This window comes from Bos javanicus, chromosome 1 (assembly GCF_032452875.1).
Source record: "Bos javanicus breed banteng chromosome 1, ARS-OSU_banteng_1.0, whole genome shotgun sequence".
NCBI classification, from domain to species: domain Eukaryota; kingdom Metazoa; phylum Chordata; class Mammalia; order Artiodactyla; family Bovidae; genus Bos; species Bos javanicus.
This window is the reverse complement of record NC_083868.1, coordinates 139174433-139202245: the sequence shown is the minus strand read 5'-3', so window position 1 is coordinate 139202245 and position 27813 is coordinate 139174433. Positions and strand designations below refer to the sequence as shown.

Genomic DNA, 27813 nt, shown 5'->3' with positions numbered 1-27813 from the left:
CGTCTGGTGAGAGCCGGGGGCACGCCACCCAGTCAGCGAGCTGCTCTCATTTGTGTTTCTTCGGATCCCGACTTGTAACTCGACCTCTGATTGGTCTTCCTCCATTTGCCCCTCCCAGATCCTCCAACCACTTGTTCCTAGGAATAGAAGCATTCATGTCTCAAAGGTGGAGAGTCTCGGAACGTTTTTCTTTCTTTTTCCCTCAGCAGAGTAATAAAAATCTTGCTGCTGTGAGACTCTACCACTCCTCCAGTACTTTTGCCGCTCTAAACTGTGCTACACTTGTAGAGTAGTGCCTTAGGAAACTTATTTTTATGAATTTTTAATATTGCTCTTTGCTGTATATAACTTGAATGTAGGTCCTAACGATGCAGTTTCTCTTGCTGGAGCACCAGTAACATGGATTACAGTTCTCTTTTCATTGTACTTTGTCATCTTAGTTGCTCTCACAGTATGTGATTTGGTTTGAGCCACTTGTTAGTCCTTAGTGAAATAAAATATTTCTCAGGAAAATTTTTTTCTGACTTGTGTATTAGGACAAAGGATTTTCGTTAGTTGCATATTCAGCGTCTTGTACGTGCAAAACAGCTGACAGAAAAAGAGCTGAGTGATCTTTTACTGTAGTTCTAACAGCTGCAAGTAGAAGTAGGTGTTAATATAGAATAACATCACCATTTTTAAATTATATAAAAAAACAGAAATAGATTTGTTACCTATATAGGAAAAGTTTTTTTTAAACCTTTGTTGAAGTATAGTTAATTTACAACATGATTTACAGTTTTGTGATAATTTCTGCTGTACAGCAAAGTGATTGTTACGCATACGTACATACTTTTTCATATTCTTTTCCATTACGGTTTGTCACAGGATATTAATTATAGTTCCCTGTGCTGTTCAGAAGTACCTTGTTGTTTATCCATCCCAGATACAACAGTTTGCGTCTGTGAATCCCGAATTCCCGGTCTGTCCTTCCCCCACTGCCACCTCCTCTTTGGCAACCACAAGTCTGTTCTCTGTGTTTGTGAGTCTTCATGCTTGATAGATACTGAACAGTTAAGTGTTGACACTTAAAGCTGGGTGAATGTAACAAAAGACTCTATTTTAATTGCCAGTTTTAGTATTTCCCTTCCTAGAATTTTTTGAAGCAAACTCAAAGTATTTTCAGGAAAGGGAGTTGTAAAAATTCTTCATCATGGCAGAGTTTTTAATGTTTTCTTGAGTTTGACATTTTGAACCTTAAAGGGAATATTTAAAGGATGTTTTACTCCTGTTACTAGGTGCAAACAGTGTATCCGTGAAGCAGAAAAACATAATTTTTGAAATTTTTTTTTTTTAGTGAAGTATGGTTGAAGTACAATGTGTTAATTACTGCTGTACAGCAAAGTGACTCAGTTACACACATATATACGTTCCTTTTCATATTCTTTTCCATTATGGCTTCTTGCAGAATACAGATAGTTCCCTGTGCTATACAGTAGGACCTTGTTTACCCATTCTGTATGACCAGTTTGCATCTGCTAACCCCAAACTTCCTCCAGTCTAACCCTCTCCCACCACCTCTCCCCAGCAAAGCATTATTGATAAGACGTGCAGCTATGTTACTGAGGATAAAGTTGTTTACATTTTGAAATAAGCATGATGCTATAACTACTGGGAAAGTTACATTAAAAATAGATTCATATATTTTTTGGCTTTTCCTGTTAGTACTGCTTAAAATTCTGCTTTCAGGACTTCCCTGGTGGTCCAGTGGTTAAAACTCTGTGCTTCATCTGAGATCCTTCATATGCTGCACAGTGTGGCCAAAAACATAATAAAATTCTGCTTTAAAGTATTGGGAATCTTGCTCTGTGATGTGTCCTGTGATGTGGCTGTGACATATGCTTTCTCATTGCCTGGGTGATTTGTCTGGTGAGGAGCCTCTGCCTCCTTTACCTTCCTCCTGCCTCCTTTCTCAGCACTAAGTGGTAGACAGTGAGCTTTCTGTGTGGAGAATTATTCTTTTGTCAGGGGTATGTGAGTAGCTTCTAGTTCTCCAAACTCTTTTTCTCTTTAAAAATACATATTTTAAAGTATTCTAGGTGGCACTAGTGGTGAGGAACACTCCTGCCAATGTGGGTTTGAACCCTGGGTCAGGAAGATCCCCTGGAGGAGGGCATGGCAACCCGCTCCAGTATTCTTGCCTGGAGAATCCCAGACAGAGGAGCCTGGCAGGCTACAGTCCTTATGGTTCAAAAAGAGTCAGACATGACTGAAGCGACTTAGCAGGGACACATTCAAATATACACAAACGATAACAATGTAACGAGTTTCCGTATTATAAATTCATTACCAGTTTGCTATATTTTTCAATATATGCCTTGAATTGGGCTTCAGACAAGGTTCATGGGTCACACTGAAATGATCTGAAATCTTTCTATCTTGCATAGTTTTTTTCCACCCCCCCTGTGCTGTAGATCTACTGAAGATACTTGAGTTATTCTGTAGAATATTTCACATTTTGGTTTTGTCTGATTCCTTATAAATGTTGTTTGTTTCTGTATGTTGTTTATTCCTTTTTCTCAGTAGTTCTGATTCTTGGATCACAACCATCTGGAAAGCTTTGTAAAATCTGCCCAGGCTGTGCCCCAGACCACTTAAATCAGAGTCTTTGTGGTGGGACTGACTGCACATCACTATTATTTTAAAGCCTTTCAAGTGATTCTAGTATCACTGTCTGCACAGCTGCAGTTTATCTTAGACTTGTGACTGTGCTACTAGTCCAGCTTGTGCTTTGGAAGCAAGAATATTTTTGGTATTTTCTTAGGAAATTTGAAACTAGTTATCTCAATACCAACTCTGCATTAGCAGTTGAGCCTGTGAATTTTTATGTAATTTTTATGAGTTTTGGTGGTAAACGGGAAGAATGAAATAGAAGTATAGAATTGGGCATGAGAATTGGAACGGTTTGTAAAGGAGGGGTGTATTTGAAAAGGAGAGAGAGATTTGGTATACTTTGTAATTGAGTGACATGATAGATCAATTTTTGTAGGCCAGTCTCTTCCTTAAGCAGGGGAAAAAAAATCAAGATTCTTAAATTGTAGACTATCATTAGGGGGTTTATTATCATTAACTTTTTTTAATTTGTTTGGTCATGTTTGAGTAGACCTTTTGTGTAAGGAGAACAGAGTTATTTATATTGAAATCAGTATTTTATTAGAATTTTAAGTAGTCATTTTTCTTAAACCTTTAAGTTCATTTACAAATCTTATAAATCTAGTAATATGTAGAAACCAGTATGTTTATTTTTACATTCTGATTAGTGTTTGATTTGTCATGTGAATTTAATCTTAAAATATTTCACACCACTTAAAAAATATTAACACCACTTAATTAAATTTCCTTAGGGATTTCCACACTATATTTACAATGATGATTTTAATCTTTAGAAGCCTCTGTACGGCACATTTAGATCTAAGCATAATCTTTCTAATAATTTAAGTGTTGTAAATATATTTTAAATTTATCATAGTAGATTATTACTTTTTACTCTTTCAAACATTAAAAATAGTTCAGTAAGTACATTTGTTAGTATATCAGAATAACTGATTTGTACAAATATATCTCTGCTGCTTTTCTTCACTTCTACTTATTTGTCAACATTTCTCAGTTTAGGAATTCACTCTTCAAATCAAGGGGAGAGTGGTATAACCATCTTGAGCTTCTTACTGGATTGAGGACTCAGGTTATGTTAGAAAATTCTAACCCAAGATGTGAAATTCAGGTGCACCGCCAGATAGACTCTATTGGAGTCTAAAGTTGAAACTTTTTTTTTTTTTTTTATAGCAAGGCTATTTACTCATTTGAAACAAAACTCCCAGGACTTCCCTGGCAGTGGTTAAGACCCTGTGCTTCCACTGCAGGGGTCACGGGTTCCAACTGAGATCCTGTATGCTGTGCCAAACAGCCAAAAAATGAATAACTAAAATGATACAACTGTGTATTCCAAATCTATATCGCAGCTAGTCACAGTACTTTTTTTTTTTTTTTTTTGCTCATTGTGGATTCTAAAGACCCTTTATCCTGAGTGCAGCCTTTTTTTTTCCCTCTCCATATGGATTCTGCATTTTCTTTGTACTTGACTGTAGAGATCTGTCCTTCTGTAGGCATTTCATTGATACCACTTGGGAACACTTAATGATCATAACAGTGTGATGAGCTGCAGTCTAGCAATAGGACAGTGTTAAGTTAAAGATTTGGGCTGTAATCCTGCCTTTCTAGTTGCTTACTACATTTTCTTGTTCATTTACTAAGTTGTGTCTGACTCTTTGCGACCCCATGAACTGCAACATTCCAGCCTTCCCTGTCCTCCAGTGTCTCCTGGAGTTTGCTCAAGTTCTTGTCCACTGAGTGAGTGATGCTATCCAACCATTTCATCCTCTCTTGTCTGCTTTTTCTCCTGCCCTCAATCTTTGCCAGCATCATGATCTTTTCCAGTGAGTAGGCTCTTTGCATCAGGTGGCCAAGGTATTGGAGCTTCAGCACCAGTCCTTCCAATGAATGTTCAGGGTTGATTTCCTTTAGGATTGACTGGCTTGATCTCCTTGCAGTCCAAGGGACTCTCAAGAGTCTTTTTCAGCACTACAGTTCGAAAGCATTAATTCTTCGGTGCTCAGCTTTCTTTATGGTCCAACTCTCACATCCATACATGACTACTGTAAAAACCATAGCTTTGATACATGTAATCTCAGGCGAATTATTTAATCTCTACCTCAGTTCTTTAGTCTGTATAACAATAAAAAGTGTTGTAAAAATACTGAAAAAAATGATTTTGCTGTGCTGGGCACACAGTAGTAATCAGTAGTATTTATGAGTGATAACATTGATGGGACATTTAAGTCATATTGTGTAGACTTCCCCTTCACCTAATTTATATTTGTAGTGTTTTGTGAAATAACAAAATACAGTCTATGTGAGCTCTAATATGTGGGCTTATGATACTTGGTTTTTACCCTTATGGATGACCACAGAGTAGGATGGACAATGGCAGTCAGTCTCTCTAGCTTAGTGCCAAATTATGGTAGTGGTGCTGCTGTCTCAGCCACTTAGCCTTGGCTGTGCTACTTTTTTCTTTGGTCTCCACAACTTATTTTGATATTTCTTTTAATGAAAGTTTGTTGACAATGATTTTAGTTTTCCTTTTTGGTTTGAAAACTTGTTTTGATTTTATTAAATGCATTTTTTTTTAAGCTGTGAAATTCTGGTTGCTTAGTTCTGTTTTTTTTCTTTCAGCACATTAGTATTGAAAAGCCATCGGTCTTACTGTTTCTTCTTTTAAGGTGTGTGTGTGTGTTTAATTAATTAATTTGGCTGTGTTGAGTCTTAGTTGTGACACCTGGGCTTAGTTGCTTTGAGGCATTTGAGCCGGCGTCCTCTGCATTGTAAGGTGAATTCTTAACCACTGGACCACCAGGGAAGTCCCAATATAATGTTTTTCACTATGATTGCTTTTCAAGATTTTCATTTTGTCTTTAATTTTCAGAAGGTTTATGTGATATACTATAGTCATTATCACTGTATAACAAATTATCTAAAACTTAGTGAATTAAAACAGCACAAATTTATTAATTTATTTATCTATTTATTTATTTCTATTTGGCCATGCCACACAGAATGTGGGATCTTATTTGCCCGACCAGGGAAGGAACCCATGCCCCCTGCATTGGAAGCACTGAGTCTTAACCACTGGACCACCAGGGAATTCCCACAGATTTACTCTCTCACAGTTTGTCAGAAATCCAGGCACAACTGAGCTGATTCCTCTGTCTCCGTCTCAAGGTTGCACTCAAAGTGTTGGCCAGAGCTGGCGTTTCCACTGAAGGCTTGACTGTGGAAGGAACTGCTTCCACATTCACATGTTTTTTGGCTGGTTCAGTCCGCGGAGTTGACTGTTGGGCTGAGAGCCTTGACTCGATTCCTGGTTGGCTCTTGGCTGCCCTCAGCTGCATACTAATCTCTCCAACCTAGCAACTTGCATTGTCGGAAGATGAAAGCTGACAAGGCGTAGCCTGCAGGCAAGACGGAAGTCACGCTCTTTTGTAAGCTAGTAATGGATATGTTACCCAGAGTTAGTGCTCTTTGGTTAGAAATAAGCTACTCATGGGGAGGGGACTCAAGTCTGTGAGTATCAGAAGGTGGAGATATTGGAGTCCATGTCAGAAACTGCCTACCACATGTGCCTAGGTGGATTTTTTTGGCACTTAAAGGTTCTCTGAGCTTCTTAAACCTGTAGGATATCAAGTAGTTCAATGAATAGCTTAAAAGTCCCATGTAGAAAGGATGGAAGCACGGGGCATAGTAAGTATTTTGAGGAGATAATGGCTGAACGTTTTCCAACATCTTGGCCAGCTCTAGGTCTGCTGCTGTTGGCCACTCCCTCTCTTGACCTCTCATGTTTTGTTTTGTTGTGTTTTTCATCATCTTTTGAAGTATAGTGGGCCTTTTTATATTAAAAGAGTAGTTTAGTCTGTCAGTCTCCGTAAAGAAGGTACTTGGACTTTCCTGGTGGTCCACTGGTTAAGAGTCTGTGTTTCCATTGCATAGGGCAAGAGTTTGATCCCTGGTTGGGGAACTAAGATCCCACATGCTTTCAGATGTGGTCCAAAAAAAAAAAAAAAAAAAAAGATGTGCTTCTCACCCCCCGCCCCACCCCCCAAACTATTAGTGTGGGGTTGGGTCAATCTAATTTGTATCTGATCATCTCTGACCTTTTGTGTGACTTTAATTGTATTCATTTAATAACTGGCTCACATTTTTTAAGGGTGGGATTAAGACTTTTTCAGCTGATTTTGAAATTTGGGCCCTAGTGAGATTCTTGGGAGGTCATACTTTATGGGCCAGTTACCAGCTTTCCAGACTTCGTAAGATCGTGTACTGTTTTATATTCCAGCTGCCTACTTTTTGTTTGATGAAGAGTTCTCTTTGTTCTCCAGTCCAGCCATTGGCTGTCTACCTTGAACTATCCCTACCCTTAGGAGGTTTCTCTCCCAGCTGCTCTGCATCCAGTTTTTGGCTCTGTGTAGTTGGTGAAGGCCTATGGAAGGGAATGGGAGTGGGTGCCACTTACTCTGAGGAAGCTCCTTAGCATTCTCATCACTTGTGCGAGTCTGCAGGCAGCTGTTTAAAGGTTTGGCAGATTTTTTCTTTTTCTTGTCGGTGTCAGTTCTTCCTGCCTGTCTGCTAGGGATGAAAACAGCTGAAGTCTTGTTTTCTATTCACAGAAGGGCTTATCAGTTTCTGGGGTGTAGTTAACTTAGATTTGTTTCCTTAGCTCTGTGAAGGGGAGATAGTGATAAAAGTTATTTTAAAGATAATCCAGCTTGTTCTCACCTAAAAAAAATAATTTTTGGTTGCACTGGGTCTTCGTTGCTGAATAAGGGCTTTGGTGTGGTGCTTGGGCTTCTCATTGAGGTGGCTTCTCTTGTTGCAGGACATGAGTTGTAGGCATGCAGGCTCAGTAGTTGTTGCGCACAGGCTTCATTGTTTGGAAGCATGTGGAATATTCCCAGACCAGGGATCAAACCCATGTCCCCTGCATTGGTAGGCGGATTCTTAGCCTCTGGACCACCAGGGAAGTCCCAGCTTGTTCTCATTTTTAAGGTGAGAATTAGTTGGGAGGTGTAGTAAGCTAGTGTATACAAAGTTCTTATAACAGTGTCAGATAATAATTACTGTGTAAGTATTAGCTGTTATTAATGTAATGAATTACTCAAAACCTTTAAATACTTAGACATGTACATTGTAAATATACATTATTTCCTCTTGTTATTTTTGTTAATGTGGAATCTGAAGTCCTAGTGAGTACTTTGTCCAGCTTTCCCATAACTAGCTAGATGTAGAGTTAGAACTGTTAACCGTATTTCCTGTGGATCTGGAGAGTCCCTGACCCCCTTTTTTCTGGTATCTGTTAGTTAAATTATCATTGGTTTACTTGAGGCCAGATTCTAGATGGAGAGACCTTTGCCTGAGAAAGATGTTGTGGTAGAGCCTCAATTTAAAGCCTTAAAATTTGCCCTTATTTTTATGTAAATATTTGAAGATATTGGTAGTGACGTTTCTATAGGTATTTACAAACTGGTATGTAATTAGTTCATTAGCTTTTCTGTGTGAACTGTGACTAAAAATTGGCCTAATGTTAAAGCTTGCTTACTTTCATTGTAGAATATTTAGAAAATGCAAAAGCAAAGAGAAAATGAAAAAAATCACTAAAATGAGAAGTGTTTATTTTTCTTTATGCATATAATCTAACAAAACTGGGGTAAAAAAAATTAATTCCTTGCCATTTCTCTGGAAAATTTTACCTAACTATTTGCTTCTTGGACGTTTGGTTTCCAGGTTTTTCTATTAGTGATTCTGTGAATATCAAATTGAGATCTATATATCTATGTATTTATTTATCTATGTACATAATTGTCCCTTGTAATAAATTTCTAGAAATTTAATCATTGAGTAAAATGGTTTACTGACTTCCCTGATGGCTCCGCTGATAGAGAGTCCACCTGCAATGTAGGAGACCTGGGTTTGATCCCTGGGTTGGGAAGATCCCCTGGAGAAGGGAAAGGCTACCCACTCCAGTATTCTGGCCTGGATAATTCCATGGACTGTATAGTACATGGGATCACAAAGAGATATGACTGAGTGACTTTCACTTCACAAAATGGTTTATATTTTATAATGTTTGATTTGTTCTCCTTAGGTTTGTTCCTGTTTAAACTTTCGACTGTTGTATGCAGTAATACACTGATTTCATAGCCACATAACCTTTTTTATCTCTGTTAATTTGATGGATAAAATAGTACTCATGGTTAAGGTTCGAAGCATTTTTTGCCAGGTACTGCACAGAAGAGCTTTAACCTTTGCGTTTTCTCTCTTAGTTTTCTCAGCAACCCTGTTACCTTACATATATCATGATCTCCTGTTTGAAATGAACTTGGAAGAGACAAGTAACTTGGATGAGGTTATGTTTATTTGGGCTGTATGCTGCACTTTGTATGTTGACTGTTCATTCAGTAATGCGTGGTGCATTTATGCAATCAATAAGTATCTGCAATGTTCAGAGTTCCGGGGATACCAGTCTGGAGGAGATGGACAAGGCTCCTACGTTATTGGAGCTGGCCCCTTGGGGTGTAACTGACCAGGAGCAGCAGTCCAGTTACTGTAATAAAAATTAAGACCGGTGATGGGGATTGGGAAGGGAGGGTGAAAGGAGAACCTGATATTTAAGGAATGGTGAGGGAAACCTTTTTTTGATGGGATAACATTTGACCTGAAGGATGAAAAGGAGCCAGCTATGTGAAGATCAGAAGAAAGTGTGGTCACCGTCAGCCTTAAAAACCTGCCTAATCTCTGACCCAGTAGTTAAATGTCTAGGATTTTTTTAAAAGAAGTGAGTTTATTGGCTGTTGGTAATCATCTTTTTTGAATTGCCTTTTTATATCTTTTATCTGCTTTTCTACTACTGTCTTACTGTTTTGTAAGTATTCTCCATATATAAGAAAAAATATATAAATGGATATATAATATATATCACTCACATATATATATATAGGTTATTCTTTAGTCTGTCACTTGTTCTGAATTCCTTTTTCCAGTTTTCAGGTTGCTTTTTAGTTTTCTTTGGGGGTTTTTCTTTCTTTTTGGTGGTTCAAGATTTTTAATATTTTGCATCTCTTAATCTTTATTTTGCCTTTATGGTTGTCCTTAAAGTCTTTCTGTACAATAAAATTATAAAGGCAATATTATATATCCATTTATATTTTTTCCTATGGCATTTATAATTTCTTTTTTAATGTCTTTATGTAGAGTGTATTTTAGCATTTGGTTAATATGATATATTTGAGTCTAGCCTTTTCCAGTTTGTCAGTCAGTTAACGAGTACCATCTGAGTCATCTTTGTAGAGAACACAGTCATCATTATTTTCTAAGTTCTTTCTGACTTTCCTCCATGATCTCTTTCTGTTCCTGTGGCATTCTGTACTGTTTTAATGAAGGTGATCATTACATACTAGGGAATTGGCTCTGAACTGTAATTTAACCAACAGCTGTGAAGCCATAGGTCCTTTCTGGCTTTTTATTTGGGAATTAATATTTCCCTTTTGAGTGTTTAATTGCATTTACCTAGTATTTCAGACATTTCTGGGCTTAGCAGCTGAACCTTTAAATTTCCATCAACTACATTTCTTTTATATGACTCTGTAAACTCTTGATTTATGTTTGTATTGTATTTTATGAATTTGTTTTAAAGATGTAGCTAATATGAATAGGTTTTATTTCTTTTGATCATTTGAAATAGGTACAGACTTCTGGGTGAAATAATGAGCTCAGACTGACTAGGAGATGTTTTGCCTTAATGTTGAAATCTATGGTCTTTACTATGTACATGTGACTGAAATTATTTGACCAAGAGCTTTTATTATTTCATATCTTCTGTAGGCTGTAGCTTTTGTAAAATTCATGCGTTTAAAAGTGCACCTGTATTGGGAGTTCCCTGGTTGTCCAGTGATGAGGACTCTGCGCTTCCACTGTAAGGGTCACAGGTTGGATCTCTGGTTGGGGAACTAAGATTCTACAAGCTGTGTGGCCAAAAAAAAAATGTGCCGGTCTCTTCTGTTTTATTGGTTTGGCCAAAAATTGCCTTTGGTTTTTAAGTAAAAATAAGACATGGTTTTTCGTTTTCATTGAGAACTTTATTGAGCATTGTCACCATTTTGTTCCACTACCTTCTATCTTTTTTCAGGCAACTTCATAGTTCCATCTTCCTTGATTTTTTTTTTTTAATCTTTTTGAGCAAAGAACTATTCCAGGGGCCTTTTATAGTCTTCCAGGGAATTGAATTTTTTTTTTTCATTAAGAGAATTTTGAAAAGATCATCCAAAGATGCAGTGTCTGAATATAGCAGACGAATCAGAGCTTCCCAGCCAAGCTATAACAGTTTTTGTCTGGTCATCAAAGAAACATGGGTCTTGTTTTATCGTGATGGAAGATGATTCATTTTTTTGTTGTCTAATTCCAGATGTTTTTCATTGAATACTGCTTTCAGTTGGTCTAATCAGAACTAATCATTAGGTTTTCTGGAAGGAGCTCATAATAGAGGACTCCCTTCCAGTCTCACCATTTACACAGCATCACCTTCTTTAGGTGAAGACCAGCCTTTGATGAGGTTGGTGGTGGTTCATTTTGCTTGCCCCGTAATCTCTTCCATTTCACATGATTGCAAAATATCCGCTTTTCATCGCTTGTCACAATTTGCTTTAAAAAACAATGGTTTTCATATGTTTAAGTAGGGATTCGCATGCAGAAATGCAGTCAAGAAGGTTTTCTTTGCTTAGCTTTTGTGGCACCCAAATATGAAAGCAATGAACATGACCAACTGGGTGCAAATGATTTTCAGCACTTGATTTGGATATTTTAAATTTTTATTTATTTAATTTTGGTTGTACTGGGTCTTCATTGCTACTCTAGGACTTGCTCTAGTTGTGGTGAGTGGAGGCTGATCTTCACTGTGGTATGCAGGCTTTTTATTGAGGTGGCTTTTCTTGTTGCAGAGCACAGGATCTAGGTGCTTGGGCTTCAATAGTTGTGGCACCCAGGTTCAATAGTTGAGGCTCTAGAGTGCAAGCTCAGAAGTTGTGGCTCATGGGCTTACTTGCTCCACAGCATGTGAAATCTTCCTGGACCAGGGATCAAAGCCATATCCCCTGCATTGGCAGGCAGATTCTTTTCCACTGTGCTACCGGGGAAGTCTTGATTTGGATATTTTCAGTATGTTGGCTGACTCCCTCATGGTATAATTATTCTCAGTGTCTCACTTTGATCGCTATCAACTTCAGCTGGTCTGCCTGACCATGGAGCATCATCCAGTGAGAAACCTCCAGCACAAAACTTCACAAACCACTTTTGACACATTTGGGATCAGTCACAGCACCTTCTCCATAAACTGCACAAGTCTTTTGTGTTGGGTTTTTACTTTTCTTGAAATAATAAAGCATAATATGCTGAAAATGTTGCTTTTCCCCCTATCTTCAATTTTAAAATGGCTACACAAAAATTCACCAATTTCAGTAAGTTTTTTTTTTTTTAATGCATGCTGATATGACAACTGTCACAAGACAATCTTAACAAAATTACTTCGAATGAAGGTAAGACAACTAAGTGCTACTAGAGCCATCGTAACTGGGAAAATGAGTGAACTTTTTGGCCAACCCAATGCTACATCTTGTTAAACATTTTTAAAAAATGAAGTTTTTGCGGGGGGAGAATATCTCTTCATTAAGTTCCATATAGAATTCAGACTTTAATAAATCCATGTTTTGGTCATACTCAGCTTAGAAAATTCTGTTATTTTGATTTGATATAGCAGAAATCTCAAGATGGGGCTTCCCAGATGTTGCTGGCACTAGTGTTAAAGAACCCACCTGCTAATGCAGGAGACTTAAGGGACGCTAGTTCAATCCCTGGGTTGGGAAGATCTCCTGGATGAGGGCTTGGCTACTTGCTCCAGTATTCTTGCCTGGAGAATCCCATGGACAGAGGAGCCTGGCAGGCTACAGTTCACGGGGTTGCACAGAGTCAGACGAGACTGATGCACACAAATCTCAAGATGCTTCAGAAGTCAGCTGATTTATGGATAAAATTCCTGAGAATTTTGCTTTCTGTATTTTACTCTTGTCAGATGATCTGATGCTAGGTCTAGAAACAGCAAGAGAACTCTCTTATCAACAAAATCAGAAATCTTATGGGAATTCCCTGACAGTCCAGTGGTTAGGACTTTCACTGCCAGGGCCAGGGTTCTATCCCAAACAAGAAGACAATATCAGAAATGTTAGATTTTTTTTTCTCCTGAATAGTTTGTAATTTGAAAAAGCTGAAATGGTCTAGAAAGGGGGATCATTGTTTTGCTAAGGGAGGATGAAAATGGTATTAATAGAACTGCATAGAAATGTTAGCTAAGGCTGTATCTCTGTTTAACATAGCTGCTGCTGCTGCTGCTAAGTCACTTCAGTCGTGACTCTTTGTGACCCCGTAGACGGAAGCCCACCAGGCTCCCCTGTCCCTGGGATTCTCCAGGCAAGAGTACTAGAGTGGGTTGCCATTTCCTTCTCCAGTGCATGAAAGTGAAAAGTGAAAGTGAAGTCGCTCAGTCGTGTCCGACCCTCAGCGACCCTATGGACTGCAGCCTTCCAGGCTCCTCCATCCATGGGATTCTCCAGGCAAGAGTACTGGAGTGGGGTGCCATTGCCTTCTCCGGTTTAACATAGCAGTCAGCATTAATAGCATTTTCTAGGCAAGCCTGGCTTGATTGAGATGGTTGGTGGGTTACTTTGTTACAGATACTCAGATTGGGAAACATGCTGTTAGGATTGGTGAGATTGCATGTGGCACAATAGTCTTATCTGATCAATACATTTGCTGAGAAGCAGTGGCTTAAGTAACAATGAAGATCGACAATGGTTTCTTAAATGTCTATAAATAGAATTGATGCAGGGGTCTAATGGCGTCACTAGAGTCAGTCTTTGCCTTTCTTCTTTGGCAGCCTTGCCGTTTTGGTTTTTACTTCAGACTCTTAGTTTTTACGTTGCTGGATGGTTTTTTGCAGTTCTTGCCATCATACCCTAGAAATGCTGGGAGGGAAGAATTCTTTCTTCCTGTGACTATTTTATTAGGGAGGAGAATTTTTCCAGGAATGTTCCCTTGCCTCAGGAGATTTCTTCTCAGTTTCATTGGCCAGAACTAGATCATGTGGTCTCTTGGTTATGAAAGAAACTGGAAAAGTGAGGTAATGCTGAAGTGGGGAGGTGATGGCTGTTGGGTAAGCAAGCAGTCATTGCTCTGAGAAGCTAGAGCTAGTTAACTTTCTGTAATTAAAACGCATTAAAGTGCTTTTACATGAAGATCTCACACCAGCACTAGAACATTTCTCTGTGTAGGTCTTTTGTCTATACTGTTAAGCTCTTTTTTCCTCTTATTTCTTAGGGGAATATTTTGCCATTGATACTAAATTTGCACATTTTAAATAAAGAACGTCTGTCATCAGAAGCTGAGGAGAATTTCTTAAGGAAGACACCAAATTTTGTATTTTGTGTAAAAGGCAGTGCTTTCTGTCACTTCTTGTGTTTCATTGTTGTACTGTAATTTTCATTGTTACAGGAGTTATGGTAGTTTAACACTTACACATTTTCCATTGCAAAATTTCTGGATGTAGTTTAAGATACTTTGAGGGAAAGGTAAAGGTCAGACAGGTACATCTTTAAGATATTAAATATTCATTTTAGATCCTGGTTAGATTACAGCATCCCAAACTTTATAGAACAAGCTATTTTCCCCCATAATTTTCCAATTGGGTTATCTAGACTCTACACCCACTTTCTGTAACTGCCACCCAGGGCTTGAAAGGGGCTCATGATCACTATGACCAGAACTTGGTGATAATGACACAGTGATTCTAGGGTTGTGGCTGATAAACTTCCTGAAACCTGAATATGGCTACAGTGAACTAGAGGGTCGAGGGATTGGCTGTTTGGCCACTGAAAGGATTTAGCTTCTGGCCTGACTCCTGAGAGCCTTGTATAACTGACATACTGTTTGAAACTCTTGTTAGAAACTGTTACTAATGCTCCTATCTAGGACTTGAAAATATTAAAGGAAAATTACCTATTTATTACTTATATTAATTTTTGTCAAAATGATATTTTTTAAAGTTCAGGACTGGTTTTTCTTTTTCTTTTTTTGGTCTATATTGGTACTAGGACCATATTATTTTTCAGATACATCTTATTTTGTACAAGAATAGGATGTCCCCCCCACCCCAGATCTCTGATTTTTATCATTATTATTATTTAGATTTGGTTACGTTAGAATCCTCAGAAAAAATGCAGAGAATCTGTAATTCTCTTCATGGGAATTAATAGCTGCCATATGGAGTCTGTATTCCTATAAGGACTTTATCTAGATCCATTTATCTGTGTTGAAGCTTCCTATTATTTTAATGATCAGTTTTATTGCTGCTTCAATACAGGCAGTCTTTTATTGCATGTTTGTAAAGCTCTCTTTCCATATCACTTGAGAGAAAATAAGATTCTACCACTGGGAAACAATCTGTTTAAAATTTTCTATCCATACCTTTTCTCTGGAGAGATTTTTTTTATCCATAGCTTTTATAGCTGATCTTCAAAACAAGTCTCCATTCAACTCAGATAGAGTTGGTTGTGTATATAGTTAAGAGTTCTCTGTGTACCTAATGGGCTACCCTGGTGGCTCAGAAGGTAAAGAATCGACTTGCAATGCAGAAGACTGGGTTTGATTTTTGGGTCAGGAAGATTCCTTGGAGAAGGAAATGGCAACTCACTCCAGTATTCTTGCCTGGAAGATCCCATGGACAGAGGAGCCTGGTGGTCTGCAGACCATGGGATCACAAGTAGCTGGACGGGACTGAGAGACTGACACACACATCCACCTAAATAGTGGAAAACTCAAAGAGAACTATTAGAGAAGTGTGATTTTCCACGTTATGGAAGTCATGTTGCCATTTCCCAAAGTCATTTATCTTATATATTTAATCCATAGGATATTTAATCCTTATGTTGTTCAGGTCACTCAATACAATTGCTTTAATAGGGGTTTTGTTTTCAGGTTTTCTTTACTGACAAAGTCTTAGATCTTTGATTTTCTTGATCCTGTTGGAATTACCTTCTAGTTGCTCCTGTCTTCCTCTCTACTCTTATGATGAGCTAATTATCTGCAACAGTTCTTGAACTTTTACATACTGACACTTTGCAGCAGAGTGCCAAGTGATATCTTGGCACTCAAAAAAGTGAATGCTTTTTTGAGGTCTGACTGAGCTCTGATAATATCTTTTGAGTTTTGCCTTGGAATATCTATTATGGTGGGAAACGTTAAGTCAGGTTGGAAAATTAAAGATGTCACCAGGGTTTATGAACAAAAACTTTATATTGAATCCAAGTTTATTTTACATTTGAATTCATGATTCAGAGCCAAAAGAGATTTATTAATAGAACTTGGTTTCAAATTTTTTTGGAATGGGGTTTCTCAAGGAATTTGGAAATAATGTGGAGCCATTGTTGGTATCAGAATGGCATGGGGAATATTTTTGGTATTAATGGAAGGGAGCAGAGATACTGTGTGTCTTGAATGTTGGGACAGTCCTGACAGTGATGTTTTGTCAGAACTTCCTCAATGCGATTGAGGAGCCCATGGGATGAAGTGTTAAAATTTATGCCAAATTATATCAGGTAACATTAGGTTTGTTTTTTTTTTTAGATATAATTGACAGAATAAACTGCATATAAAATGTTTGAGTGATAGATTTAGATGTGTTACACCATGAACCCATCATCATAGTGAACATCCCTCTTACACTCAAAGGTTTCCTCTTCATAATTCCTCCTGCTGCTCTCCCAGCCCCCAGTAACCTGTGACTTGCTTTCTGTAACTATAAGTTAATTTGCATTTTCTGGAGTTTTATAGAAATGGAATCATATAGGATGTGCTCTTTTTCTGGCTTCTTTCCACAGTTATTTTGAGATTCACCCATTAATTTGTGTTACTAAATTTCCTTATTGCTGAGTAGTATTCCATTGTACAGACACAGTAATGTGTCTAGTCATTCACCTGTTAATAGACGTTTGAATTGTGTTCACTTCCGGGCTCTTGAGAAGAAAGCTGTTCAAGAACATTCATGTGCAAACCTTTATGTGAACATATGCTTCCTTTTTTCTTGTGTAAACACCTATGAGTATTACAGCTGGATAAAATGGTTATGTATGTGTTACTATTAAAGACACTACCTCACTGTTTTCCAAAGTGATTGTACTGTTTTCCCTTTCTACCAGCAGTTTCTCTACATTCTTGTGATCTTGGTCTGGTCAGTTTTTTAGATTTTAGCTTTTTTAGTAGATGTATAGTGATATCTCATTATGGTTTTAATTTGTATTTCATCTGTTACCAGTGATGTTGAGCATCTTTTCATGTGTTTGTTTGCCATCTGTATGTCTTCTTTGGTGAGGTGTCTAGTCAAATCATTCTTAAAAATTAGGTTTTTAAAAATTTATTGTCTTGATAGTTCTTTATGTATTCTGGATATGAGTCCTTTATCAGATACATACTTTGCCAGTATTTTCTTTCAGCCTATGGTTGTCTTTTCATCCTCTTAACAATACCTACTGAAGTTGTTTTGGTGAAGTATACTTTATTGATCTGTTCTTTTGTGGATTTTGTTTTTGGTGTCATTTTAGAAATCTTTGCCTAATGTCAGGTCATAAAGATTTTTCTCTAAAGTTTTCTTTTATAGATTTTAAAGTTTTAGATGATAACATTTAGATCTATGATGTATCTTGAGATAATTTTTGTTTATGGTGTCATGTACATATTAAAGTTAATTACCTGGTGGTTCAGATGGTAAAGAATCTGCCTCCAATGCGAAGACCCAGGTTTGATCCCTGGTTTGGGAAGATCCCCTGGAGAAGGGAATGGCTACCACAGTATTCTTGCTTGGAGAATTCCATGAACAGTGGAGCCTGGTGGGCTACAAACTCTGGGGTTGGAAAGAGTTGGATATGACTGAGCAACTAACACTTTCACTTTCATTATTATTATAATTATTTAGACAAATGGATATTCCCTTGTTTTGACACCAATTTTGAAAAGATTTATCTTCTTTTTTGTACCTTTGCTAAAAATCAGTTCTTATATAACAGGTCCTGAAATCAGGTGGTTAGTTCTCAACTTTGCTTTTTTTCAAAGCTGTTTTGGCTTTTCTAAGCTGTTTGCTATACATTTTAGAATAAAATTTTCAATTTCTAACGACAACAAAAAAAGCCTACTGGGATTTTGGTTGGGATGCCTTTGAATCTGTAGATTAATTTACTGCTTATTTTGTTTTTTAATTTGTCTGAGCAGCATTTTGTAGTTTTCTTTGTATATGTTTCTCACATATTTCGTCAAATTTGTCCCTAAGTATTTGTTTTTTGAAACTCTTATAAAAAATGTTGTTTTCAAAACTTGCTCTCCAATCAGGTCTTGTCCAATAAGCATGTGGCTCCTGACCATCTGTTGCAAATCTGCCAACGCATCGGTCCCATGCTGGATAAAGAGATCCCACCCAGCATTTCAAGAGTCACTTCTTTACTTGGGGCAGGAAGGCAGTCTTTGCTACGTACAGCAAAAGGTACCTTAATTTGAAGAAGTGTTCTGCTTTGTATTACTAGCTTAATAATTACTATAATTGTGAAGTAATGTAAGCATTGTGGAAGAAAGGTGATATGTAACTAAAAACCATGCTGTGGACTATAAAATTCTCTGCATTTAGCCTAGGCATTGATTTCTATTACGTCAGTGTTTAATGGGTCCTTCTGCATTTAAAAAATGATAAAGGTACAGATGTTAAGCTCAAAAGCTTGAATTTATTCTGAGATGTGTTTGAGGTTTTATCAATGTGAGTTCTTAATTTTCCATTTTGTAGCTCACTTATAACTTCATTGAATGTAATTGTATGTGTCTAATAAACTCTTTAAATGCTAGAAGTATTTCATTTGATATTTAGATTCTGCAAGCCCTTTGTTATAAGGGGAAGTGATTTTCTAAATTTGGTAGCATTTTGAAAATGAGTACCAAAAATGTACAATTGCATGGTTCTTTTTCCACCAATTTAATTTTTTGCGAAATTGTGTGGTAGCAAAATGTTTGGAATTGCTGTTTTTCTGTTAGCTTGGTATAAATCACTTAGACTGAGTATATGTATGTGATACAATCTATGTATACAACGTGGCTTAACCGCTAATGGGCAAGAATGTTGGCTCTTCTGATCCTGAGTATCCGTCACATTCATCCCTCATGATTATTTTTAAGATCTGTTGCTGTTGTGATGCTGCCTCTTAGATGGCTCCACCAGTATAAAGTTTGACTGAGAAAGAGCAACCCTTCCTCTTGGTTCCATGCCAGACTGGTTTGTCAGCTTTAGTTGTTTTTCAGTGCTCTATGTAGTCACGCCACACTGTGGCTCGAATCAGGAAACTGTTCATATTCCTCCTTTTTCTGTGTTCTACTCACCTTGTAATTATTCTATTTTAGGTTGTTATATAGTAGTTGCTTGGGTAGCCTGTTTTCTTCTGTTTTCTTTACTTGTGTCAAGCTCAATGTTGTTCTGTGATGAGCACTGCTTTAGAACTGGCAGACTGTAGAAGAAGCTTTTCAGCAAGCTGTCCTAGGGTAGGGACTATATTTCTCTGTTTGTACTAGTGACATGAGAGGATGCCTTGTAACTGATAATGATAGTGGTAATGAATTCATTCCTGTAAAACATGATATGCCTGTTAGTTTGGGGCACCCGAGGCTCAGTGGAGGTTTATATAATTCCTTTCTTCCCTTCCTCCTCCAGTTCTGCAGAAGCTAATTTCTAGCACAGCATACTCTGTGCTCTGCTGCTATCTCCTCTAGAGGGGGTTAGACAGTTTTCTTTGTGTATTTGCTATGAGGGATAGGACTTCAGAATTAAGTGTTCAGACTCACAGGTCCTACATGTGCTCTTGTGTAAAGGATTGTCTATGATCCTAAAACAAGAGGAAAGCCATTTGTCAATACTAAGGAGATTAAAGTCATGGTAATATTGGCCAGCATTAATTTTAAACTCAGTAACATTTAAATAAGTCAAGGATTTTCATATAAATGAAAAAAAAATTTCCTTACAAAAATGTCCATTATGGGAAAATTGGATCAGTTGTGAGTAAGACCTTTATCACTAATGATTGTATGGTGTAATTCTGTGATGAAAAATAAAAATCCATTTGGCATTGAGTAGGACTTGGAGTCAAAAGATTTGGTTTTATGGTCCATCTTGACAAGTATTTGCAGTGGATCTCTTTAAAGGTCCTGGAACCTTTGAGCCTCAGTTACCTCACTTGTAAATTGGCGATAATACCTACCTCACAGGGTTGTTGTGAGGATTCAATGAGATAATGTATGTGGAAAGCACTTTGTAAATTGTAAAGTGCTACACAAATGTTAGTTGTTGTTGTTGTATCTGAGATGTCTTAAATTTTTTTTTTTTCCTTCAGAAATAGTCTAATAAACCTCTAGGGCTTTTCTGTTAAAATATATTAGTTGGTAAACCTTTTAATAAACAGTTTATTACAATATACGTAAGTATTCTATAAAATCTTTCTTGGGGTTAACTTTCAAGATTTTATGTGTATCTAAAATTCATTTTAAAGACTGCAGGCACACAGTTTGGAAGGGCTCTGCCTTTGCTGCTCTTCATAGAGGAAGACCTCCTGAAATGCCGGTGAATTATGGTTCCCCACCAAATCTTGGTAAGTGAGGTTGACTTTTCAGTTGCCCAAAATAATTTTTTAATTTCTTGACCAATTTTGTAACTGCTGTATTAAAACTTTAAAGGAGGTGCTGGTAATGTTTCAGATAATTGCTTTCCTAAAATTATTACTAAAAGTAATAAAAGGTAATGAAGAACAATCTTATTTAATAAATCTGTACTAGTGCTTATAGTCGGAGAAGGCAATGGCACCCCACTCCAGTACTTTTGCCTGGAAAATCCATGGACGGAGGAGCCTGGTAGGCTGCAGTCCATGGGGTCGCACAGAGTCGGACATGACTGAAGCGACTTAGCAGCAGCAGCAGCAGTGCTTATAATAGAACAGAATTGGGAAGAAACTTCATCATTAGGATTTCTCAAGTGTTAATTTTTGTGGCCCTCTAGAAATTGTTTTGGAGTTTTTCTTAGCTTCTCACATACTGGCTTCCCCTTAACCATTTTCATGTTTTTATTTCCTAGTGGAGATCCATCGAGGAAAACAGCTCACAGGGTGTTCCACTTTTAGCACAGCATTTCCAGGAGCTATGTATCAGCACATAAAAATGCACAGGAGGATTCTCGGACATCTGTCTGCTGTTTACTGTGTAGCATTTGATAGGACAGGACATAGAATCTTTACAGTGAGTTACCATTTTAAAGTCAATTTGGTATCATCTGGAGCGCTTTCGTGTGCTTCACGATTATCTAGGAAAGCTTAATTAAATATGTCTTTTCCCTTTCTCAGAAATTTTGTCTTGGTCTGGTGTGGGGTCTGTGCATTTTTGCATTTTTATTTGCATTTTTATTAAGTATCCCCTGTAATTCTGAAGCAGATAATCAGGCCTTGTATGGTGTTGGTGGATCACCTCCAGCTCATTCTAGACCTACTGAATTAGGTTCTAGTGTGTATTAACCAAAAACAATCCAAAAAATCCCCTAATCAGACCCTCTCCCCTCAAAAGCCAAATGTCTACAGGTGATTCATATTCACATTGATTACTCATGATCTGGGGAAATTGATTAACACTGAAAGATTATTTTATAATTATTGTAAAACTACATGTAAATTTTTGGAATTTGGGCTTCCCTGGTGGCTCAGAGGTTAAAGCGTCTGCCTGCAATGCAGGAGACCCAGGTTCTATCCCTGGGTCGGGAAGATCCCCTGATGAAGGAAATGGCAACCCACTCCAGGATTCTGGCCTGGGAAATCCCATGGATGGAGGAGCCTGGTGGCCTACAGTCCATGGGGTCACAAAGAGTTGGACACAACTGAGCGACTTCACTTTCAGTGTTTTAAGGGAAGTTAGGATGGATAAGAAGTTTAGATTTCATTTTTCTGTTGTTGAGATTCACAGTTGATATTCAGATATTTTCTGGATGGATGGATACTGGATGGTACTATAAATTTGAGGTTCTGTTGCTTAGTTATTTAAAATGAGGGCTTTAGTCCCATTATTTTTTGTTTTTGGAATTGCCACAATTGCCATTGTGAAACAGAACTGTCCTAACTAATACTTACCAAGTTATTTAACTTCATGTGAACTAAACAAACATTTAACTTTGTTAACTGAAATGGATGAGCCTTAGACTTTTAGTTGGACTTATTACATGGCAGAGAATTTGGAGAAAATAGTATTTATAATAGGTCTAAGCCATAGAAATGAAAACTACAAGAATGTATCTTTTTTATTATTTGATTTGAAGAAAAAAAAACATTGTAAGTGTTCTTGGCCATCAGATTCATAATTTACAGAGTATTCGACAGTTGGAAAGAGAGGAGGAGATATATTTGTGTGACAAGTGAATGGTATTTTTTTAATGAAATATAAGACTTGCTGTATTAACATTTTATCTTGGGGTATATTTTTTCTTAGGGTTCAGATGATTGTTTGGTGAAGATTTGGTCAACACACAATGGCCGCCTATTGTCCACATTAAGAGGTCATTCTGCAGAAATTTCAGATATGGCAGTAAACTATGAGAATACAATGATTGCTGCAGGGAGCTGTGATAAAATAATTAGAGTGTGGTGCCTGAGAACCTGTGCTCCAGTTGCTGTGCTCCAAGGACACACGGGGTCAATTACATCTTTACAGGTAAAACCCACTTTAGTGTGCACATTTGTGGACTGTCTCCTTTTCATTTAAATGGTCATTATCTTTGGAGATGAGAAATAGTGAGATGTTTAGTAATTACATGATCTATTTTAAATTTAGTAATCAGGAAAAATATAATTAATCATAGTTCCATGAATCTTGGAAGGGTAATGTAATAGATACGTAATGTAGTTAAGAGCTTTACTGGGATGACTTACTATTTCCTTTAGGTTTACAGTTGAACTGAGTGAGTGGCAATTATACATACACTCATGGTGACAGGTTAATAATTTTTCTCCTTTAAAATTTGTGGATTTTGATAAGTTGATTAAATTGGCTGAACTATATTTTTTTCTTTATTGTGGACATTAATTTTTTTGAACCGTATAGATGGTAGACAAAATAGTACGATGAGCCTTTATGTGTCCATCATTCCTGGCCAGTTCTTCATCTATTTCGCCTTGTACCTAAAGCAAATGCTAGATTTCATATCATTTCATCTGTAAATGCTTCAGTATGTCTACTGTGTTTTATTAAAAACACAACCAAAAACATTATCATCACACTTGTTTGTTGACGTTCAAATTTCAAATAGTTTCATAAATGGACTTCCCTGGTGGCTCAGCTGGTAAAGAATCTGCCTGCAGTGTGGGAGTCCTGGGTTCAATCCCTGGGTTGGGAAGATCCCCAGAGAAGGGAAAGGCTACCCACTCCAGTATTCTGGCCTGGAGAATTCCATGGACTGTATAGTCTGTGGGGTCGCAAAGAGTCAGTCACGACTCTTTCATAAATAGCATTATTTTATTTAGTTTGTTTGAATTAGGAACCAAAGTCAATATCTTACAATTGGTTGCTATACATTAAAAGAATTTTACAACAAGTTTCACCATCTAGTCCAATTTTTTTGCAGTTTCTTTGTTGAGGAAATTGGGTTTATAAAGTTCCCACAGTTTGGGTACTATTTGCTTCCTTGTAGAATAGATTAACGTGTTTCTTTGTGTTTCTTGTAAGTTGGTTGTTGGATCTGGAGTAGTAGTTTTATTTAATGCGTATGAGAGTCACTTGGAGGCTTTCTTTAAAACACAGATTGCTTACATTCTCAATAGTGTTAGTATTAGACTAACTGGGTTAGAGTTAGAACCTTGAGTATCAAGTAACAATTGGAGGAGGAAATGGCAACCCACTCCAGTGTTCTTGCCTGGAGAATTCCAGGGACGGAGCAGCCTGGTGGGCTGCCGTCTATGTGGTTGCACAGAGTCGGACACAACTGACGCGACTTAGCAGCAGCAGCAGCAGCATCAAGATGTTGAGGAGTAAGAGACATAATGCTTAGGTGAAAACTATTAATAGAAAAGTTGGATGAAGGTGAAAAAGTATCCAGAGTACTAATCAGTTCAGTTGCTCAGTCGTGTCCGATTCCTTGTGACCTCAAGTTGGTGATGCCATCCAGCCATCTCATCCTCTGTCGTCCCCTTCTCCTCCTGCCTTCAATCTTTACCAGCATCAGAGTCTTTTCTAAGTCAGTTCTTCGCCTCAGGTGGCCAAAGTATTGGAGTTTCAGCTTCAGCATCAGTCCAATATTCGGGACTGATTTTCTTTAGGATTGACTGGTTTGATCTCCTTGCAGTCCAAGGGACTCTCAAGAGTCTTCTTCAATACCACATTTCAAAAGGATCAATTCTTTGGTGCTCAGCTTTCTTTGTGTTCCAACTCACACATCCATACATGACTACGGGAAAAACCATAGCTTTGACTAGATGCCAACTTTGTTGGCAAAGTTAATGTCTCTGCTTTTTAATATGCTTTCTAGGTTGGTCATAGCTTTTCTTCCAAGGAGCAAGTGTCTTAATTTCATGGCTGCAGTTACCATCTGCAGTGATTTTGGAGCCCAAGAAAGTAAAGTCTGTCACTGTTTTCATTTCCATTCCATTCCACAAAGTACTAACATAGTGAGAAATTATGTAGCCAAGATATGGAAAGCCCAGAGCGAGGAACCTTGAATTTGAAGGCATTTAGCAGTTGGCAGCCCACTCTAGTACTCTTGTCTGGAAAATCCCATGGACAGAGGAGCCTGGAAGGCTGCAGTCCATGGGGTCGCTAAGAGTCGGACACGACTGAGCGACTTCACTTTCACTTTTCACTTTCATGCATTGGAGAAGGAAATGGCAACCCACTCCAGTGTTCTTGCCTGGAGAATCCCAGGGACGGGGAGCCTGGTGGGCTGCCGTCTATGGGGTCGCACAGAATCGGACACGACTAAAGCGACTTAGCAACAGCAGTTTCATAGGTGACTGATAAGCTTAGCAGAAATTTTGACAGACTTGTAGGGTTGGGGAGGATATATCTTGGAAATATCCATGCATAGTAAATTCAGCTACTGATGAAATTTCATCAGAGAACTAGAATTAGTAAAAAGGAAATTTGAGAACTGACATGTACAACTGAATTTAGTAGTTCAGTAGATGGTTTTAACAGCAGACTAAATTCTACTAAGGAAGTCAAAGAGAGAATTAATGAGTTAGCAATGAGGCCAGAGAAAATAAACAAATGGAAGCACAGAGTGAAGAGTTTACAATGTACCAAAATAGGTTAGTTAATAAAGAGGAAATGCTGAAAAGATTCCACATGTGTATACATATATATGTACCATACGTGTAACTGGAATTCCTGAAGGAGAGAATGAAACAAAGCTGTGTTTGTAGTGATAATAGCTGAGAAGTTTGCAGAATACACTAAAGAAATAAAGCCACAGATTGAAGAAATGCTAAGGTTCCTGAACAGAGTAAATATACAGAAAACTACAACTATTGAACATCACATTTAGTTTTAAAACCAAAAACAAAGAGAAATCTTAAAGAATCAGAGGGGAAAATAACAAAAGGAGCAAGACTGATGGCCAGCTTCTCAGTAGAAGCAGTGGAGGTTCATAGACAAAGGAGTGCTTTTCTGAGAGTGCTGATAGGAAATGACTGCAGGTCAAGAATTCTGAACCTACTGAAAATCCACTGAAGTGCAGTAAACACATATTCAGTCAGACTCAGAGTTTTTTATTGATGGGACAGCACTAAGGGGAATTTGAAATAGTATTCTTCAGTCAGAGAAGGAATGTGATCCCAGGCTTGGAGTAATAAGAAGGAATGAAGAATTGAAAGAAAATGTGTATGGGTAAATGGAAATAAACATTGACCACCTGCAACAAATATCATTTCTAGGGTTTTAGATTATATATAGAATTAAACTGACAGTAATAAGAGCTCATGTATTCCAAGGTAACTTCAGTGTTAGTATAGATCTTTCTGTTGCTATCACATACCACATTCCCTCTCACTTTGGTAGTTTTGTTTATCTTACTCCTTTGCTAAGTGTGTTTTTCTTGTTTTCCTTACAATTCCCTCTCTGTCTTTTAAGCTGTCTTGGATGTTTCTGGACCAAAAGGATCTTCCTTTCTCTAGCTTGTTTGTGTAGCACAGTTGGTACTTTATTAAACACAAGTGTTAACCCTATTCTGAAGTTACAGTATAATTCTTTTGTTATAATACTTCTATGGTTTTGTTATTTAAATATTTAAAATGTTGATCACTTGGAATTTATCCTGCTTTATAGTCTCAAGAATGGATCCATTTTCCCCCAGATTGTTGCATAGTTGTCCTGTACCATTTATGCATTTATGGTCCATTTTTTCCCCATCTGACTGAGATGGCTCCTTTGTTGTATGTCTTGTGTGTTAGGGTCCAGTTTGGACTTCACAGTTTTCCGTTGGTCTTTCTGTCATAATGTACGTACTGTGCCCCATAGTTTTAATTATTGAGGCTTTGTGGTAGGTCTCATATCAACAGGACTAGATCTTTACTTTCTCTTAATGAAAGTTTTTCTGACCGTTCTTATTAGTTTCCAAAATAAACTTTTATTGAGATCACATTACATTTATAAATTAGAGATAGACTTTCATTTTGTTTTGTTTTTTTTTATTGGTTAGGAGTTCTCACTATAGCATCACCTGTATTTTGGATTTCCTGTGTGTTACTCAAAGTGTCAATTGAAATTAACTTTGAAAAACTTAAACTGTAATGTTAGTGCCAGCTCGGGAAACTGATGTGTAAATGTTTTTATTCCTTTTTAGTTTAGCCCCATGGCCAAAGGCTCGCAAAGATACATGGTCTCCACTGGTGCTGATGGGACTGTTTGTTTTTGGCAGTGGGATTTAGAATCCCTGAAATTCAGGTAAGTGACTGTAATTGTGTAGTAAGTTTTTTCTTTTTTCGTGATGTTACAGTTTAGTCTAAAAATGAAATCTGATTATAAAGAGAAATTATGTATTGTGATTGCCTTTTTACTTTTGAACGTAATTTTTGATAAATACAGTGCATGTACCTTGTTGACTGCTGTTTACACTGTACCATTTAGATATTTGGGTATGTTAAAGGGGCAGAGCTGTTCTCTCTTAGTGGTCACATGTATTTGAAAAAGTGATAGTGTGTGAAACATTTTGAAAAATGTTAGAAATATATATAATTATATGCATAGGCAGAAATTTAGGCAGGAATTATTTAAGAATCAGACCTGGATTATAGCCCTACACTGCCCAACGTGGTACTCACTAACCACACATCTCTACTGAGCACTTTGGTTGTGGCTGGTGCAATTGAGGAATCGAATTATTAAGTTTTTAATGGATATGATTCAGTACTTATAGAACTTTTAAGCGTATTTTAAACAACTTGAGTATGTGAATTAGTTTTTCAACTAGAAGTTTCATGAAATCTCAGTACAGATCAAGTATTTTTGATGAAAACTTTTCAAATTGAGATGTATTATAAGTGTCCAATATGCTACGGAAGAGTTAAAGGATATATACTATGAAAGCAATTAAAGTTCTCATTAAAATTTTATTAACATTGTTGTGGTATTTTGGATATATTGTGTTAAATGGATTAAAACTAATTTTATCTTTTTACTTATGATGTGGCTACTAAAAATTTAATGTTTGATATGCAGCTTGCACTCTCTTTCTGTTAGAGCATGCTATCATCTGGTGGTTTTACAGCCTGTTCTGCGGCCTTGATAATGGGTTCTGTTACACTCTGTGAGCTTTAATCACCTCAGTTACAGAACAGTGGTTAGTGGGCTTGCTCTTTCTGTGTACTAGGATCCATGTAAGTTTGGGGGTTAGACAGTCCTCTCACATCCACCACCTATAACAGTGTTTGTGGAAATATTTGGTATACGAAGAGGTACTATAGAAGTAAGATGGCAACATTTATGTATGCTAGATTAAAGCCATTATCTTTTTAAAAAATTTATTCTTAATTGAAGAATAATTGCTTTATAACATTGTTTTAACTTTCTGCCATACATCAGCAT

At 37.4% G+C, this 27813-nt stretch overlaps 1 protein-coding gene across 1 annotated transcript in view; it reads left to right on the top strand.

The window, feature by feature from the left end:
• The window catches only part of BRWD1 (bromodomain and WD repeat domain containing 1), a 123834-nt gene that overhangs the window by 1152 nt on the left and 94869 nt on the right, over positions 1 to 27813 (top strand). Inside the window, exons 5-9 of the mRNA XM_061421762.1 lie at positions 18067 to 18217; positions 20259 to 20357; positions 20837 to 20997; positions 22231 to 22452; positions 26573 to 26673. Of these exons, the coding sequence (XP_061277746.1) occupies positions 18067 to 18217; positions 20259 to 20357; positions 20837 to 20997; positions 22231 to 22452; positions 26573 to 26673 (734 nt within the window). The remainder of the gene's footprint in view (positions 1 to 18066; positions 18218 to 20258; positions 20358 to 20836; positions 20998 to 22230; positions 22453 to 26572; positions 26674 to 27813) is intronic.